General features: G+C 43.6%; 2 protein-coding genes across 3 annotated transcripts; both read right to left on the bottom strand.

The window, feature by feature from the left end:
* Positions 1 to 476: 476 nt before the first annotated feature.
* Positions 477 to 7,315, bottom strand: LOC125509978 (uncharacterized protein At2g33490). 2 transcript variants are annotated; one of them, XM_048675057.2, is made up of 10 exons: positions 6,973 to 7,315; positions 5,775 to 5,847; positions 5,099 to 5,173; positions 4,671 to 4,732; positions 4,516 to 4,584; positions 3,419 to 3,447; positions 3,134 to 3,341; positions 2,796 to 3,032; positions 1,279 to 2,287; positions 477 to 705 (listed from the first exon to the last, which is right to left on the bottom strand). In XM_048675057.2, exons 1-9 carry the CDS (start codon positions 7,093 to 7,095, stop codon positions 1,280 to 1,282), a joined length of 1,884 nt encoding a protein of 627 aa, XP_048531014.1. In that variant the 5' UTR covers positions 7,096 to 7,315; the 3' UTR covers positions 477 to 705; position 1,279. The 2 variants fall into 2 exon arrangements, with proteins under 2 accessions (XP_048531014.1, XP_048531015.1); XM_048675058.2 differs by lacking the exons at positions 5,775 to 5,847; positions 6,973 to 7,315 and having other exon boundaries at positions 4,671 to 4,743.
* Positions 7,316 to 8,332: 1,017 nt separating this feature from the next.
* On the bottom strand, positions 8,333 to 15,708 carry LOC125509981 (pyruvate dehydrogenase E1 component subunit beta-2, mitochondrial). The gene is made up of 14 exons (XM_048675060.2): positions 15,480 to 15,708; positions 15,269 to 15,355; positions 13,217 to 13,297; positions 13,115 to 13,141; positions 12,956 to 13,018; positions 12,759 to 12,845; positions 11,760 to 11,885; positions 11,154 to 11,287; positions 10,994 to 11,066; positions 10,684 to 10,749; positions 10,304 to 10,342; positions 10,069 to 10,193; positions 9,877 to 9,991; positions 8,333 to 8,686 (listed from the first exon to the last, which is right to left on the bottom strand). The coding sequence occupies exons 1-14, from the start codon at positions 15,516 to 15,518 to the stop codon at positions 8,618 to 8,620; spliced, it is 1,131 nt and encodes a 376-aa protein (XP_048531017.1). The 5' UTR covers positions 15,519 to 15,708; the 3' UTR covers positions 8,333 to 8,617.
* Positions 15,709 to 16,485: the final 777 nt, after the last annotated feature.

Here is a 16,485-nt window from a genome sequence, read left to right as displayed (position 1 = left end):
TGTTTGCACTAATCCTCTACTAAACTCCCATTTCTTTTCACCATTGTACCTAAACACGCTATAGATTGGAACATAACTGGGCCTTCGTACTCCAAGACGAGACCCCAACGGTTTGGGCTTGAGTAGGTTGAAAAAAGACAATACAACCTTTCAAACATAAACAGATGAACGTGGAAAAAGCAATAACACTGGCTGTGGTCTTTATGTTCCAGATTAATAAAGATATAAACTCACTGGAACTCTCCGCAAAGTTTGTTTAATGTGGCTAGATCAAATATAAGGGTTCCATTGGACATCTACCTACCCTACGAAAAACAAGTTTCTTTACAGCAATCCTACAACACGAACAAGTTGGCGACAATTTATTCATATCTTCCCTTGAAAATGACTTCACCGAGACAAAATTCCGGAACCCCTTGACAATCATGATGACTAAAATGATGCCCGAGAACAGGCCGTGGCACAACACAGACAAATCTCGCATAAAATTATCAGATTGAAAAATGGAGAATTTTATTCAACAAACTCGTTATTTGCACAACTACACTCAACCATAGGGGACACAACCACCACCAGCTACTTTGCAATATGGGTTTAGTTCTCATACTAGTATGTACATTGTTTTTCCACGAAAAAGTAGCCAAGCCTCTCGATCAGCATGACATATTATATATCATATAAAATCCCACCTTAACACCAAATATCCTGCACAGGAAAAGAATAGGGAGTGAGGTTAATCTGCCACTGCTATCACGTGTCGTGTTTCACAAGCAGCTACTATGTAAAAGGGGGGGGGGGGGGGGGGCGCTTAGATTAGTTTCTTGAATAGAGCTTTCAACATTTTTGACTCAAAAGTAGTTAAGAAACCACATGGGACAATGCAAAGCTGCACTTTTAACTATGAAGGAGTATATCATATGGAACTACAAAAGCAACTGTGGCACTAAAACTTGCAAGCTTTTTGTACATGCACATTCATGAGTCATGATCCAGCATCTAGTTCCCCCTTCACTAGTTTATGTGCATAACAAGGCAACAAAGCCAATGGAGAAGAGGCATATAAACTTCCACAACTTAAATTGCACCATGGCATCTCTAGTCCCCTTTCACGAGGGGCAGTCTTCATTACTATATTTAAGAGTAGTCATTCGGGCTAATTCAATATTGGTTGTGTTTCTCTGTTTCTAGTTAAGAGTAATGAACAGGAAGAATAATTTTATCCTGCAAGGTAACAGTTCAAAAAAACAGACTGCAGCTCTACACAGAATGGATACTCACCCTATGTTCTGCTAACTGACTCGGCAGCTGCTGGCAAAGGTTGACGATCCTCCAAGAATGTTTGAGTTGAAGGAAGAGAAGAGAGGCTCATTCTAGCAGCCCCCTTATCTTGATGATCTTCTGTTTCTTTGCCATCTGAAATACCTGTTCTAATGCCCCTAGAAGGTATAGAAAAACTGCGGGATATAGGCCCAGGCGGCGTTGGTAAAGGCGATGCAGTTTGTGGAGCACTTGGTGGTGTTTGCCTGGCCCTAAAATTAAAATGGTCCTGCCCTGCGTGGCCTCTGGATGCCAGCGGGGCAGAATTTGGTACCAACGGCGCAGAGTGAGCGACTAAACTAGAAAATGCTGTATTTCTTGATGCACCAGTGGGCGGTCGCGGTAGCTCGTGAAGCTCCTTAATTCTGGGTGAGGATATGGGTGGCGGGGAGGAACTGGGTGATACTCTCACATGAATTGTTGGCTGATGTGCAGAGCTGTGCCTTGCGGCGGCAGCATCAATATTCTCTGTTGACCTTGATCGGAGAGGAATCGGACCAGAAAAGGACCCCCTCTTCACTTTTTTGTTGTCAGAAGTCTTCAAATTGTTATAGCCTGGTAAAGCCGGATCAACAGCTGGGAGCATTGTCCTTATTTCTGCTGTATTGGTATTGCTTTCTTTCAGCACAGACTGTGCATTAGATAATCTGGCAGGACTTGGTAGCTTATTGTCTCTCAATTCTCCCATATGTGTGCTTGGGTTGAGCGGAGATGAATGGAAAACACTTTTGCTCTCAATAGGAGATCCACTTGTAGGATTTCCTGTGACTGTCTGAGAGGTGGCTTGAACATCATTTGGAGTAGGCAAAACATAAGTATGTATCTTCCTCGTTGCAGAACGCCGCAACTCTTTTACTCTTTCCGCTGTCTCAAGCTTTTTTTCAGGAAAAAGTGGAGCTGACTGGCTTACAGGTCTTTGTCTTTCACCAGGAAAAGAGGAATAATCTCCTTTGCTTCTATCAAAAAATTCCTGCAAAAATAAGAAAGTCAGATGGCGGACTCTCAAGATAGTGAACACAGGGGAGGAACAGTCGACGAAACAAACTGGAATATGTTGGACAAGACAAGACAAAATTAAATGAAAATTTTAAGATGTGCACAAACCAAATCCAGTATACAGACAGTGACATGAGTTAAGAGCACCGACCACGACTCTAACAAGCGCAATAAGCTGTATGTGAGGAAATTTAGATATGTGGTGGCATTTACCTATTTAGATCTTTTCAACACATTCGACACATGGAGTGACATACCAATTTTCAGTTCATAACAAAATCTATTGCTTTTCGAGAGATAGCAAATACGTGTCAAAAAAGTCTTAGATTTTGAGACGGAGGGAGTAACTACCAAGATACTTGAAGCAGCACAGTTTCACAAGTTCAGTGAAACAGTTGTAAAAATGCCACATCAAGAAACATAACAGCAAATTCTTCAGTTTGACATTTAGCTATGCTTAAATTACAAAGCTATATTAGTACCTCTGTAGGACTACGGGAAGCATGACCAGCTTCTGCAGTTTCCTTACTTTCTCCATAATCAAAAGAGAGTTCTCCATCATGACTGTCATTGTAATCGTCATCATTTTCATCTTCAACAGAGTAATCCTCATCTTCAAGTGCACTGAACTGATGATCGATGTGTTGTTGCTCGGCAGCAAGCCTAACATGTGGCTCCACAGCCTCAAGAGACTTGACACCCTTTCTGAATAAATTTAACTGGTCCACACAAAATATATAAAAGATTGTACAATATGAGTTTCTGAAGAATGTGATAAATAAAATAAAAGAGGAACCTCTCCGAGTGATAAAATGTGCACCTGGGCGGCATGGTGCCGAGCAGCTTGTGTGAAAAGACTTCGAAACTGTCCTTGCTTCAATGACTTTAACCGGAACAGAAAAAGAGTTGCTTCCTCTTGATAATCTTCCTGAGCTTGTTTCAATTGCTGTGATGCAGCAGGATCACCTTTGGAATTCTTAGATCTTCCCTTTTCTTTCTGCGCATTTAGCAAGACTTCGAACAATTCTCTGAAAGGAGTATGGAGTAATTAAACATCATCTCAGCAGGGTATGAGTGTAAGCCACAATTTGTATAAGCATCATACCTTTTTTCATCACACTGTCGCTTCATTTCCTGCAATGAAACAATCTCTGCTAGGTAAGTGTTTTTCCTCCTGGAACAGAGACATAGCTCTCTAATGGCTTCAAACTATGAATATTAAAATTCTTTAAATAAATGATTACTACATTAATGGTGTGTTTGGTTTATGCCCAAGGTTGTCCCACCAAAACCTTGGCTAGCCAAACTTTTGGTTGAAGTTTTAGTTGGCCAACATTGGCAAGAACAATGAACTAGAGTTGGCAAAGTGCATTGGCATGCCAAATAATTGGCAAACCTCGAAACAAAGACCATTTTTTGGGTCATCAACAAAATTTGGTAGGGTACGACACTTTAGCCAGGATAGACATACCCTAAGTATTTTACATACGAGTGCGTCATAAGAACATAAGAAGAAAAAGAACTGAACTGTCAACAAATTTGACAATGCATGTGTGGCACCATGTTTTTCGTACGGTGCATGTGTAGCACTGTGTTTTTCGTACGATGCATGTGTAGCGCCATGTTTTTCATACGATGCATGTGTAGCACCATGTTTGTATGCTTAAGGAAGCAGGGATTTGTAGAGGTGCCAGAGCTCGGTTTTGAAATAGAGATAGATAATATTTTGAGCGGTATACTTTCATTGTCAACATAACAACTAAGAGATGGCGATATCTTCCATGTCACACACCTTCTAATGAAGGTCTCATATGATATGCAGTCACCCCTTGAGGTATGATATGCAGTCATCCTTTGAGGCAACCTCATGCTACCAACTTTATTTCTTTTTTTCCGAGCAACCAGCAGGAGCAAAGCATGCTAACAACTTTCTATTTTTGAGTATCAAGACAGTGTCCAGACTCCACAGTGTTCTAGTACCCTTTAAGATTTTATTGACATAGTGTCCAGAGTGTTCTAGTACTCTTTAAGATTTTATTTCAAAATTAAAATGTATTAGAGAAGAATGTTTGTGACTGAAAGGCTTTGTTGTTGTTGTTGTTGTGGTTGTGTCTTATGGGCCAAAGAAGATCTACTGAGCTCAAGGACCATAAAGAAAAGGGCATGAGTGCTATAGAGAGATGCACATAAACAACACCATACCTCTACAGTTTGAAGCTCATTAAGTAGGGACTGTGATGGAGTGGTAATGGTAGTAAGAACATGAACACGCTGGGGAAAAGATGACGAAACAAATCAGCACTAGAAGATCATAGTAATCCTGCAGCTTTAATAAATATGAGTAACTAGAAACTTACATAACTATCTACAAGTTTCCGAAGCTCAAACTGCGATTTCCCGAGCAACAGCAAAACCTTATCTGGGGGCATACTGTTAAATGTAAGCATCAAGCGGCAAAGTGTGAAACAACCAAAAGTTATATTGCATGTTCAATAACATTAAGGTGATAGTGAGTGCTTTCTTGCAAAAGAGAGAGGGCGAGAAGTTGTACTACTGAGAACTGACTAGCAAGAGAAGATGGTTAGTGTAAAGAATCTGCATTACTTCACTTCCACATTTTCCTTGAAGAACTTAATTGATGTAGCTAAAAGAGATATTTTAGAGCTGGGAGTGCAGAGTAAGGCTAGTTTAGAATCCTAAATGTTATCATCATAACTGACCCTAAGCATGTAACTGAACATAAACAAACAAGTTCACATGGGAAAAGAATACACAGCATGATTACCATTAATTCCATCTTTAGTTGGTGTAACTCTCTTCAGTAAACAAGTCCCCATTTCTTGTAGTGCTTCAGAGAATTCTGCACACATATATCAAGTCATCAACTAATTATTGGCATTCAGTACATAGTCAGATATACATATAACTGTAGCTGCTATAACCTTAACACATGAAGTCATATACTCCCTCCGTTCCTAAATATAAGTCCTTTTAGAGATTTCAATATGGACTGCATACGGAGCAAAATGAGTGAATCTACACCCTAAATATGTCTATATAGATCCGTATGTAGTCCGTATTGAATCTCTAAAAAGACTTATATTTAGAAACGGAAGGAGTAGATGATAACACTTGACGAATGCAAATGAACTGAGGTTGCACAATTTCAATATGGTGAACAACCCAGCAATTTTAAAAATAGTGTACTCTGTGCTGATAAATAAATAACCATGATATCTCTTTTCATACAAGCTCTCGTAGTCAACCAAAAAAATAGATAAACTTCAACACAAGATTTTCCATACATTTGAAGAAGGGCGGCTACCATTCATATACCAACCTAATTACTCGCAGGAAACGATCAACACAATATTTGCACCAAGTACAATAGAATCTGTAAAGTGGGATAAACAAGACACTAAAATGTAAAGACTGAGGGAAAAGGTAGACAAGAAAAATACCATATGAACTGTTTGCTATTGCTGCTGCAACGGCAAGCAAGTTATCATAGCAGTTCCTCATATCTGCCATATCCTGTTAAAAGTAAAGTAGCAGTGTGAAACAATGTTGGAAATATGTTGCTACAGAAGCTGCTCTTAAGTCTTAACACGGCGACAAGTTCAGAGTTTTAGCAGAAGCAACTTGTTTGGAATGTAAACTAGGTTTTACTGCTGGTAAATTTGACCAAATACAATCCACTGTTTTCATTATTCAGAATAGTCGGCAGTTTCATTTTGAAAAAAACGACACTTGGGAATGCGGAAGTCTCTTCTCATAGCCAACGAGATTTTTGACAACCAAATGATATAAAACAACAACCCTAGTTTAATCATGGGCCTTAATCATGAGGGCCTGTTAGCCACCAGACTAGAGCAGCTAAGTTCTCAGATGCTATTTTTTTTCTAACTCAAGGGTAATACTGCACATATAGTCACTCAATTGAATTCACATATGCTTGAACAAAGTAAGCAAAGGTTTGCTTATCAACCAAACAAGAGGCGCCAAAACCCAATCGCAAATCACCCCTCCGTATGAAGCACTAAAATTCAGTTGAAACAAGCCCAAATTACCACACCGACAGCGGACCAAAGGAAAATCTCAATACGCTACAATTAAACGTTGTTGACGACAAAGCAAATGAGAGCATGCGATGATCTAGAACTCACAACAGATTCCGACCCAGTAACCAACCAATTCACGCATTACACACTACTAGGACTGGACTAGAAAACAACACCGGGCTCGTCGGTCACTACCGTTCGATCAACGCTTACAGTCTCCCAGAACCGTTCCTGCTGAAATGGAGCGCAGATCCGAACGGTGGCACCCCATGGCACTCCACCAGGGAGCGAAATCCCGAGGCAATTGACATGGCACTTGGGTGGGGGTGTGGGGGGGGCAGGCCATGGCGCCACACCCACGCCTGCCCCGCCAGCCGCACCGCGAAGCAACCGCCCGGACACCCGAACGCGCTAAACAGCTTGAGGAGCTCGCGGACGCGGCCTGCAAAGCAAAACCAGGCGCGCGGCCGCTCCTGCCCTCGCGAGATCTCCCCCCGCACAGTCCACCCCCAGGCGCCGCTCGCGCGCACACTCCACGCGGCAGGGCGGCGGAGGGAAAGGGAGAAGCGAGAGACGCAGCGGCGGAAGGCGGACGCACCTGGGCGGCGGCGAGGAGCTCGTCCGCGGCCTTGGCGGCGGTGGAGTGGTCGCGGTGGCGGTCCACCCGCTGCTCGTGGCGCTGCAGCGCGAACCCGCGCAGCTTCCGCAGCGACGACTTCATCTCGCCCCCGCCGGATCAACCGCCGCCGAGCCCCCGAAGCAGCAGCAGCAGATCCCGGCAGGCAGCGCCGCGGCGACGGATTCGGGGAGCGGAACCCTAGCTGTAGCGCCCCCACACACCCACAGCACTAGCGTCTGCCACTGAGGGAGGGGAGGCGGAGAGTGGAGAGGAATGGGGAATTGTTTTTCCGCCGAGCCGAGGCCGAGGCGCGAGCGGCTCCTTTATTATTAGTATTATTATTTTTTTACCGCGACTAGTGCTCTATACTAGTCCTCCATCCGTATTCTTCTCCGCGAACTGAACTGTTTCAAGGGGCCCTTTAATGGCAGCACTGTTAGGGTACCTTTTTTTTTCCCTTTGTGGGTTGCTTTGAAGCTTTCGATTTCGTGCTGGGCGCCTCAGGTCCGGTCTTTGTTTGGTCAAAGGGAGCCATCAATCAGCGGCTATACTTGCGTGTCTTTATCTTATTTTTAGCCCTGGGTTTATCCCTGGTAAGGTCTGGGTGCTGCCGCTTTCCTCTGCCTGTCTAATTGGTCCGACTGGACTAGTACTGCTTGCTTGCTTTGTTTACCTGTTGCTTGCTTGCTTGCTGCCTGCAGTGTCGTACTAGCACTGTAGCTCGGTCCTCGCTCCGGTCAAACATGGCGTTTTCCCAAAGCAAGCAGGCGGGCTGAGAGACACTGCTAGGCTATGCAGGTGGGATCTGCGTGAGCTGCCTCTGTGCGTCTCGTGTGAGTGAGTGAGCGTCACGCCGCTCGAGTGACCGGCCTTTTGGTCCAAGCCAGAGAGAGAGAGATTCCGCGGACGCAATGGCCCCTTTTAGCATATGTATCTTTCAAGGGTTGCTGTTCAAAGATATTTTATCAACAAGAATAGGACTGGTTTAGTATTAAAGTGATGCTCACGGGCTATCGCCGGATCGGTGCTCAATTATGACGCTACGCTACGCTACGTTTGACTGGATCTGTTAGTTAGCAACCAAGCTTGTCGCGGCTGTTGCACCGGCTATGTAGTTGAAGGTACCTCATAATCGTGGTCATGGCCGATTATTATTAGCACGAGCGAAGGATGGTCTCGGCCTTTTATGACGGCGACTCAATCACCTGTTCCCGTGCGTGTGCATCCAGGTTCCAGGGTGAAGCTGTTCAAATCCACGAGCCACGACTGGTGGAAAAAATGGTCTTTCAAAGATACACGAGGCGATAGGCTTTGACGAGAGAAAGAAGAACATGGCACAAGCACGACAACACCTCAGTTTTCCATTTATGTAACCACCATGATTAGGCTGTAGTAATAATCAATCAACCAAAGCTGCAAGCGTAATAATTCACAAGACAGTGGAGGGAGGCACCAGCGAGTGCGGTGAGATCCGACTGCAGCTAAAAAAATAACATGGCAAAGGCACACCTACAAAAATTTAACTCGCTTTGAGTTTGGGCAATTGTGGATACCATTATGGAAAACACACGTTTCTGGCCGGGCGGGAGACGGGAAAAAGCGGCAAAGTAAAGTGAAAATTCAATCACGCAGTTGCCGCCATGGGCAACGCTCTGTAGCAGGCTCGCCTGGCCGCTCGGACGATATCCTCGATCTTCAAGGACAAGAACAAGAGTAAGTTTGGCTCGTCACATTAATAAGATGATCAGCTAATAAAAAAATGATAGATGGGTCATGAAAAGTACACAGGAAAGCATGTTTTATTGCTTCCTTCTGATTGCTAACTCCAATAACATCAAAACATTTTACGGCCCTATGTTTGCAGTACAGAAAGCCAGAAAGAATTTGGTGGCAGACAGAATATTTAGGCTTCCCTTTTCAATGGAGCCCCAGACCAAATACACCCTCGCCAATAATGCGAGTCCAGAGATGCAATGCAACTTTGGACCACTAAATGCCGCCTGAGTCATGCAAAACCCAGTTTCACGCGCTAAACATCAAGCATTACAAACAAAGCAAATAAATACTGATGCTGTGACCACCTTGACCAGAAAGGCCACCACCTGGTGTCCACAGCTAGACAACAGGGCGGAGAATCACCAACTTAAAATTATGAAGGGACACCTCCAGGCATAACAGGGTGGCAGACAAAATTCCGCAAGTGATTTAGGATGTGGAAAAATGCTGGTGATGACAATGTACTGTTGTCTCCCATTATGGAAATATGTGTGGCACATGCTTCTAAAATTATGGTCAAATAACCATGCACATCTGATAGTTCCAGTGAAAAGGATATATGCAAATTGAGCAACCTGAGTGTAGACACACTACAATTTCAGATACACTGCATGACATTTGCATGGATCCAATTTTTGTAGGTAATTCCAACAACTGACAGGGAACCAAAAGAAAGATGATAGAATAAGTTGAATCTCGAATATTCCCCAATACTCAACATGCCTCAAATGCAACCAAACCTCCATGTACAGTGTACCCTCACTATGAAGTAGTATGAACTAAAACAGTTACTTTCCCTAATCCCTGCTGGTTCTGGATTTTCTATTGCACTTTCCCAGGATAGTGCAATCCATTCAGATGATACCAAAGAAAATCCAACTTGTACTACAACAATAGCTTCAGCTAGTCTATTGCCATTTAAGTCAGCAAGAATGCATGCATGTGGCCCAAACACAAAAATTAAATGATTGAACAAACATCTATAGTAATCAGTTGTGTAGAAGAAAATAAATGGATGCAACTAGAAAAGCTAGCAGCCATGCAAAACAACACTACTTGAAAGTTTAAGCCATAAAATGGATCAAACAGAAAAAGATGTTGCAGGACCTGTGGAACAGCCAATCTCTCAAGGTTGGCAGCATAGGGCATGGGTACATCAGCTCCAGCAATCCTCTCAATTGGAGCATCAAGATACTCGAAGCTTTCTTCTACAACAGACATGCTGCAAAATAAGGCATGTATGTGTTAAAATAATTCTTACTGCACAAGTTGTTTATGTGGTGGGGAGAGAAAGAGAACCATATCTCAGCACCAACACCATGCTGGGGGAAGCCTTCTTCAAGAGTCACCAATCTATTTGTTTTCCTAACAGATGCATTTATGGCGGCTCTATCCAGTGGCCTAATTGATCGAAGGTTGATCACCTATTGAAACATATCAGTACAGAAAATAAGTAAGCATTCAAGGCATGTATTATGTAGAGTAAAATCATATCGATAGTTACACTGAAGATATAATTTACAAAAGAAATCACCTCAGCACTGATTCCTTCCTTGGACAGTATCTCAGCAGCCTGTAAACAAACAGAGTGTTATCATATGTCAACATAAAAATGCTGGGAGAGTAATTCAACCCATCAACAGAACATACCCTATGTTAGAACAAAATACAAAAGAAAACCGCAATTCCGATAAGGGCACTTTGCATATCAACTTATCGAATAGGATAAGCATATCAATGTAGCACATTGAACTCCTTTCAGAAAAGAAGACGTGCCAATGTGACGTCCTTGAGAAACGAAAGCTGTCAAATCCTATAAGGTTGACAACACAGCAAATTCCCCCGCAAAAAAAAAGACAACACAGCAAATTCATCTTCCTCCCACGTTGTTTTACCAACTATAGCAAGACGCACCTGAAGAGCATAGCCGACCATCTTGGAGAATGCAGTAATCGTAACATCTTTACCCTCACGTTCTATCTACAGAAAGAAGAGATCCACAGGTAAGTACATACTGCAAAGAATTTCAGTAATTATATCCCAAAAGTAAGTATCTAAGAGCATGCATCTGATCTCTGAAAGCAGTGCATACTGCATAGAGGTCAGTTTTCTGTTGTTGCTTTCAATCCTATTCATTGAAACCAACAACAGGAAATCGTCAAGGACTTCAAAGCAGGGAATGCATCAGAAATTTCTTTCAAAACACATGCACAGAACAGCATACCTTAGCTTTGCCAATCGGCAGAGCAAAACTAGAATCAAGCACTTCATCAGAAACAGGGAATGACTCTCCATAGCTGCAGAAAAAAAACATAACATCTCAATGAAATGATAACATGCAGCTATAAAGTATGAATACCTCAACAAGGTCAGATGTTGCATACAGTAATTCATTTTCCAGAAAAACAACGGGATCAGGATCCCTAATTGCAGCTTTTAGCAAGCCTCTGGCATCTTCTGAAGAATATGGAGCCAGAACCTTAAGTCCTGGAACATGCGCAAACCAAGCTGCATAACACTGTATACCAGTTCAATTAGTACAGTGCAAACACCACAATCATTCAGTGTTTACAAAAAGATGCCACCACGATGTATTGAACATGGATTGGGCATATCCTAGGAGCTGGTAGTAAACTAACTTTGCATACATAGCTAATGATAAATAACTTGCAAAATCATAATTTAGGTCTGTTGGCTTAAAATCAAAGAAAACTCTACACAACCATCTGAGCTTACACACACACACACCTCCCTAAACCTTGCATAACCATTTTGGCAAGGGAGTTATATCGACTTCTAAAAAGAAAGTCATCATTTAGTATATTTGGTGTTACTATTCTAGTATAGCAAAGAGGTCTGCATGTCTACTGTATCTTCTCGAAACAAGCACAAGCAGGTGGCAACAACATAACAAAGAAATAAAGCTACTTGTTTCAAAATTATTTGAGTACCAAGAAGAACTGACACATGAGTGATTCCCTCTTACAAACCTGTGAGTGTTGAGCACCAACACCAGCAGCAGCACCATTTGGTCCTCTGAAAACAATTGGGACATTTATCTGACCAGCTGACATGTAGTTTGACTTGGCAGCTGAGTTGATGATATGATCGATTGCCTGAATGTTACAAATTATTAATTATTTTTCTTACAGCATAAACAATGGAAATGTGCAGTTGTTATAATGGAAAAGTACATTCTAAATCACATGACAGAAAAAGGAACGCCTGATACAGAGGTAGACCTGTGTTGCAGTGAAAAAACTAGTGACGAACTGCCTGTCGGCCACACGAGTAAAGCATGCATAATGATCACCTTTATTTTTATAGTACATGGAAATAACCATTAATGGTTAATACTATGTTATACATTGACAACATTGTATTTCAGACTACCAGAGATTCAAACTACATCCACTGTATTTTCCCAAAAAGTTAACTGGCAAGAAAAGCAGATATGTGAATGTCAACCATAAAAGCTATATCCTATGTAAATTATTCCAGAGAAAACCTCTAATTAACATCATCTTCAGAAGATTCACTATCAAACTAGGATCTTGGCAACACCATTGGCAAGCCATATATAACTACACGACTGTAAACACATAGCAAATATAATCAGAATGGGTATACAGCAAAGTGCTTCTTTAGAAAACTAGCAAGAAAAAAGGCTAGTAACTAATAAGAGCTTGCATTTACATCGAGGATCGAGCTACTAAGTGTGGTAATGTACAATAACATATGTTACTTGAGAAGTGATTACATGCATTAAGTTGACTATCCTAAACCATGCAATGCTTTAAGGCATGAGCCGTTCTCATACTAGGGAAAACACAGAAGTGCAGCATGTGTTAAGTTGGTTCAAGATACAAAAGCATGAAGCATGAGTGCTACTTGCATCTGAATCAACAGGCATTGCAGCATAAAATCTATGTGCATAAGGACTTTAAACAAGGCAAATAAAACAAATTTATTTGGTCCTTATAACTGACCTGCATTGAGAAATTAAATGTCATGAACTCTATGACTGGCCGAAGACCTTGATAAGCTGCGCCAACACCAATGCCTGTAAAACCAGCCTGGACAAACATAACAATACCAGATAAATGCTTCAACAGAATTGTTTAAGTCTGAAAATGTACGGACGGACAGCAGCAATTGGATTGTTTGAAGAATGTAAGAGTGGAACCTCAGTGATTGGGGTATCAAGAACCCTATCAGGACCATACTTGTCAAGCAAGCCCTTCGTAATCTGCAGAAAACCAATTGAACATCAATAACCATAGAATTTAGAATTTGATATCAGCTGACAAGGGGCCTACAGCAAAAACAATAATTCTTTGCACACCTTGTATGCACCTTGATATTCTCCAACCTACCACAAACGAAGAGGCGTTAGAAAAAAGAAGCTACTAAAAGAACAAAAAAAAATATTCATTCAAAATGTTACCTCTTCACCCATCAAAAAGACAGAAGGATCAGCAGACATTTCTTCATCTAGGGCAGAGTTCAACGCGTCACGTACAGTGATCTGAACAGGTAAAACAGTATTGTATGTCACTAGCCTTGTAAGTTGTACAACAGAGCAATTGAATGCAGCTTTCCCTTTTTTCCAATCAGCAAACACTTCTCAAAAGATAACTCTCGATATAACCCTATATACTTTCAGCATAAAAACGAACATATCTGACCACACAGAACTGGGAACAAACATGTGCTGGTTGGTCCAGGAACCATCCTTTATTCCCCGCAGCGGCCAAAGGATAAAGGAGGCCTATGTTTTTAAAGCGTCCCTAAGGCGACGCCTAGGCGTCGAAGCGCTCCCCCTCCGCTTTGGAAAATCGACCGCTTTGGGCGCCTAGGCGTCCAAAGCGCCCGCCTAGGCGTCGCCTAGGCGCCAAAGCGCCCCCCCTCCCTAAGGCGGTAAGGCGTCGCCTTAAAAACATAGAAGGAGGCAATAACATACAAAATCAATCACACCAATGACCACTGTTACCCAATTTCACTGACACTCATTCTGATGTACTCAAGTAATAGCGAAGAATGGCAGTTAAAGGTGAAGAACAATGCAAGGAATATATTGTGTAAAATGCATTTGCATAATGTTAATCACTAGGTGGTTATTCTCCGAAATAGTGCCAATACATTGACATAGGTATGGGCCAGAGCTGGCCAAATGGGCCGGCCCGGCAGGGCACGGGCCAGCTGGTCATATATATAAAAAAAATCTGGAAAAAATAATAAGTAATAAACGGGCCGTGCCGTGTCGACCCGCGTGCCCAGCCTCTAGGCCCAGGCACGACCCAAGGCGTGCCGCATGCCGGGCACGGCCCGTTTAGCCCGTGCCGTCCTGGCCCATGGCAGGCCGTGCTGGCATGCTCGTCGACTGGACTGATTGGCCCGGCCTGTTGGGCCAGCTATACTATGGACACATGGTCACTCGGTAATATCACATCTTAAGAAAAAATATTGAAGGAGAGCTGTATAAACAGTGCTTCATAAGCAAAGTAAATAACTAACATCTTGCAAATAGGAGAATACAACAACAACAACAACAAAGCCTTTAGTCCCAAACAAGTTGGGGTAGGCTAGAGGTGAAGCCCATAAGAACTCGCCACCGACTCATGGTTCTGGCACATGGATAGCAAGCTTCCATGCACCCCTGTCCATGGCTAGTTCTTTGGTGATACTCCAGTCCTTCAGAAGGACTAGGAGAATGTCTTGCCAAATTAAGTCACATGATATATGAACCCCAAGCAGAACGACTAAAGTCAAATAAGCGGTTTCTGATCTATGAGGAAGTCTACCGTCATGAAGGTAAAGAAAATATCACTTCAATGCAAGCCAAACCACAAAGGCAATTCATCTTTCCTCGCAATAACAAACACACTTCATCTTCTAAGCTCTGCAACAATAAATTGTCAAACACACAAACACTAAGGATAAAGCAACCGGCCGATGCTTCGACTCTACAGCCCATACAACTCCCATCAGCAGGTAGTCACAGGCCCACAGCAATCTAATACGTAGGAAACAATGGTGACATCAATTCTAAGATAGCCACTAACCACCGAAACATTACAACAGCCATTTTTTTTGCCAACCAAAGAAATACAGTAGAGATACGTAATACAATTAAGGTACTTATAATCAAACTAGTTAAAGCTAAAAGTAGTTATCAAACAGCCTCCGAAACCAAAGTTCATCACATCATGACAAAACTACATATAATAAAATAACGAATTAATATCATAACCAACCACCCGCCTCGGCACCAAACTAAAACAATCGCTGTGTCACCACCACTATTATAATAAATAACAGCAACAAAAGTCGTAATCGCCAACGCCATCGATGTAATATAACTAATCAGCAGCCGATCTCGAGTCAAAACAGCCCGTCAAATAACGAAACGACACAATCGAGCGAGAGCAGACCACGTCATTACAGGCCAATGCGGCGCGCGCGATTAAAAAAATCTAGGGTTCTGCCACGCGCTCACCTCCTTGGCCGCGGAGGAGTACCCCCTTGCCGCCTCCGTGGACGCCGCCGCCGCCGGGCGCAGCCTCCGCAGCACCTGCCCCAGCATCTGCACGGAAAAAACGGAACAGCGAACCCGTCATCAGCAACCGCGTCGTAGATCGAACCCGAACGGGAACGTGGGGAAATGATCGGAGGGAGATGCGATGCGGGGGAAGGGAATCGGCGCTCACGGGGCCGGATCCGAGCTGCCTCCTCGCGGCGCCCAGCATCTTCCTCCGCGCGATCGGACCGGCGGGCAGGGGGGAGGGGGCGAATCCGACGGTGGCGCGGCGGTGGGTGTGTCGCCGGGCTGGGGGCAGCGAGAGGGACGGGGGATGGGGGGATGAGACGCAGACGCCGCCTCGGAACGGTGGAATTGAAGGGCGTAGTAGGTGGAGGTGGGAGGAGGGCGTGGATACGTCTCTGCGCGAGATTCTTATTTAGCCAGCGTTTTGCAGGAAAGCCCCTCGCTTATTGTGGAGTTTACCCGCTTAATGATGCTTTGTAGGCCCCACGGCTCGGCCCAAATTAACTTATACAGTACGTATCTTTTTAGGGACAGAGTGGCCCAAAATAGACGACTGGGGTCGGTTCAAAATGAGCCCACCAAGATTATGGGCTCAGAGCTATAAACATCGTGTTAGAACTATATAGACCAAAAAAAAAAACGGCCTCTTCATATTCGGGAACCCTATCTATCTGGAGGCAGCTAAAGTGCCTGTCGGGCGCCCTCCCCTCTCGTTAGGGTTTTGTTCTCCTCCCGGCAGCGCATCGGCACCGACGTGGAGATCGCGATCCCCTCCGCCTCTCCCCCACCAATCGTCGGCGCCCTGCGTCTGGCAAGCGTGGCTGGGAAGGTTTTGGCTTAGGGAACCTCCCCGCCCGTGGAATCTACGTTTTTCTCCGGGTAAGAGATCTGAAGGATGGGCTCGACGTCCGCGTCTGATGCGGCGATGAGCGAGATGGAAGCGATGATGAAGGAGCTTGGGTTGAAGGAGGATGATCCGATTGATGTGGTGGTTCAAGACGGTGACATCCCAGAAGAGGCGGCTCGATGGATGGCGACAGCCCGAGTGAACACGGACAAATAGTACAGCCAATACTGGTTTTATCGCAACATGCTGTTGCCTGGGATCTAGCAAAAGAGGTAAAGTTTCGGCCGCTCGAAGAAAATCTATACACCTTGCAATTCTCCTG

This window comes from Triticum urartu, chromosome 5A (genome assembly GCF_056163025.1).
Source record: "Triticum urartu cultivar PI428250 chromosome 5A, HENAU_Tu73, whole genome shotgun sequence".
NCBI classification, from domain to species: Eukaryota; Viridiplantae; Streptophyta; class Magnoliopsida; order Poales; family Poaceae; genus Triticum; species Triticum urartu.
The sequence above is the reverse complement of the archived record's forward strand: the minus strand, read 5'-3'. Positions and strand labels throughout refer to the sequence as shown.

Bases quoted from the DNA above. Each gene is read 5' to 3' on its own strand.
- LOC125509978 (XM_048675057.2), bottom strand. From the start codon at position 7,095: ATGAAGTCGTCGCTGCGGAAGCTGCGCGGGTTCGCGCTGCAGCGCCAC. The intron at 5,848-6,972 runs GTGCGTCCGCCT...TACTTTTAACAG, and splicing joins AGCTCCTCGCCGCCGCCCAG to GATATGGCAGATATGAGGAA. The intron at 2,288-2,795 runs GTACTAATATAG...TTATTTTTGCAG, and splicing joins CTTCCCGTAGTCCTACAGAG to GAATTTTTTGATAGAAGCAA.
- LOC125509981 (XM_048675060.2), bottom strand. From the start codon at position 15,518: ATGCTGGGCGCCGCGAGGAGGCAGCTCGGATCCGGCCCC. The intron at 11,288-11,759 runs GTTTGTAAGAGG...ACTGGTATACAG, and splicing joins TTGGTGCTCAACACTCACAG to TGTTATGCAGCTTGGTTTGC. The intron at 9,992-10,068 runs GTTCTCTTTCTC...CTTATTTTGCAG, and splicing joins GGTGTTGGTGCTGAGATATG to CATGTCTGTTGTAGAAGAAA.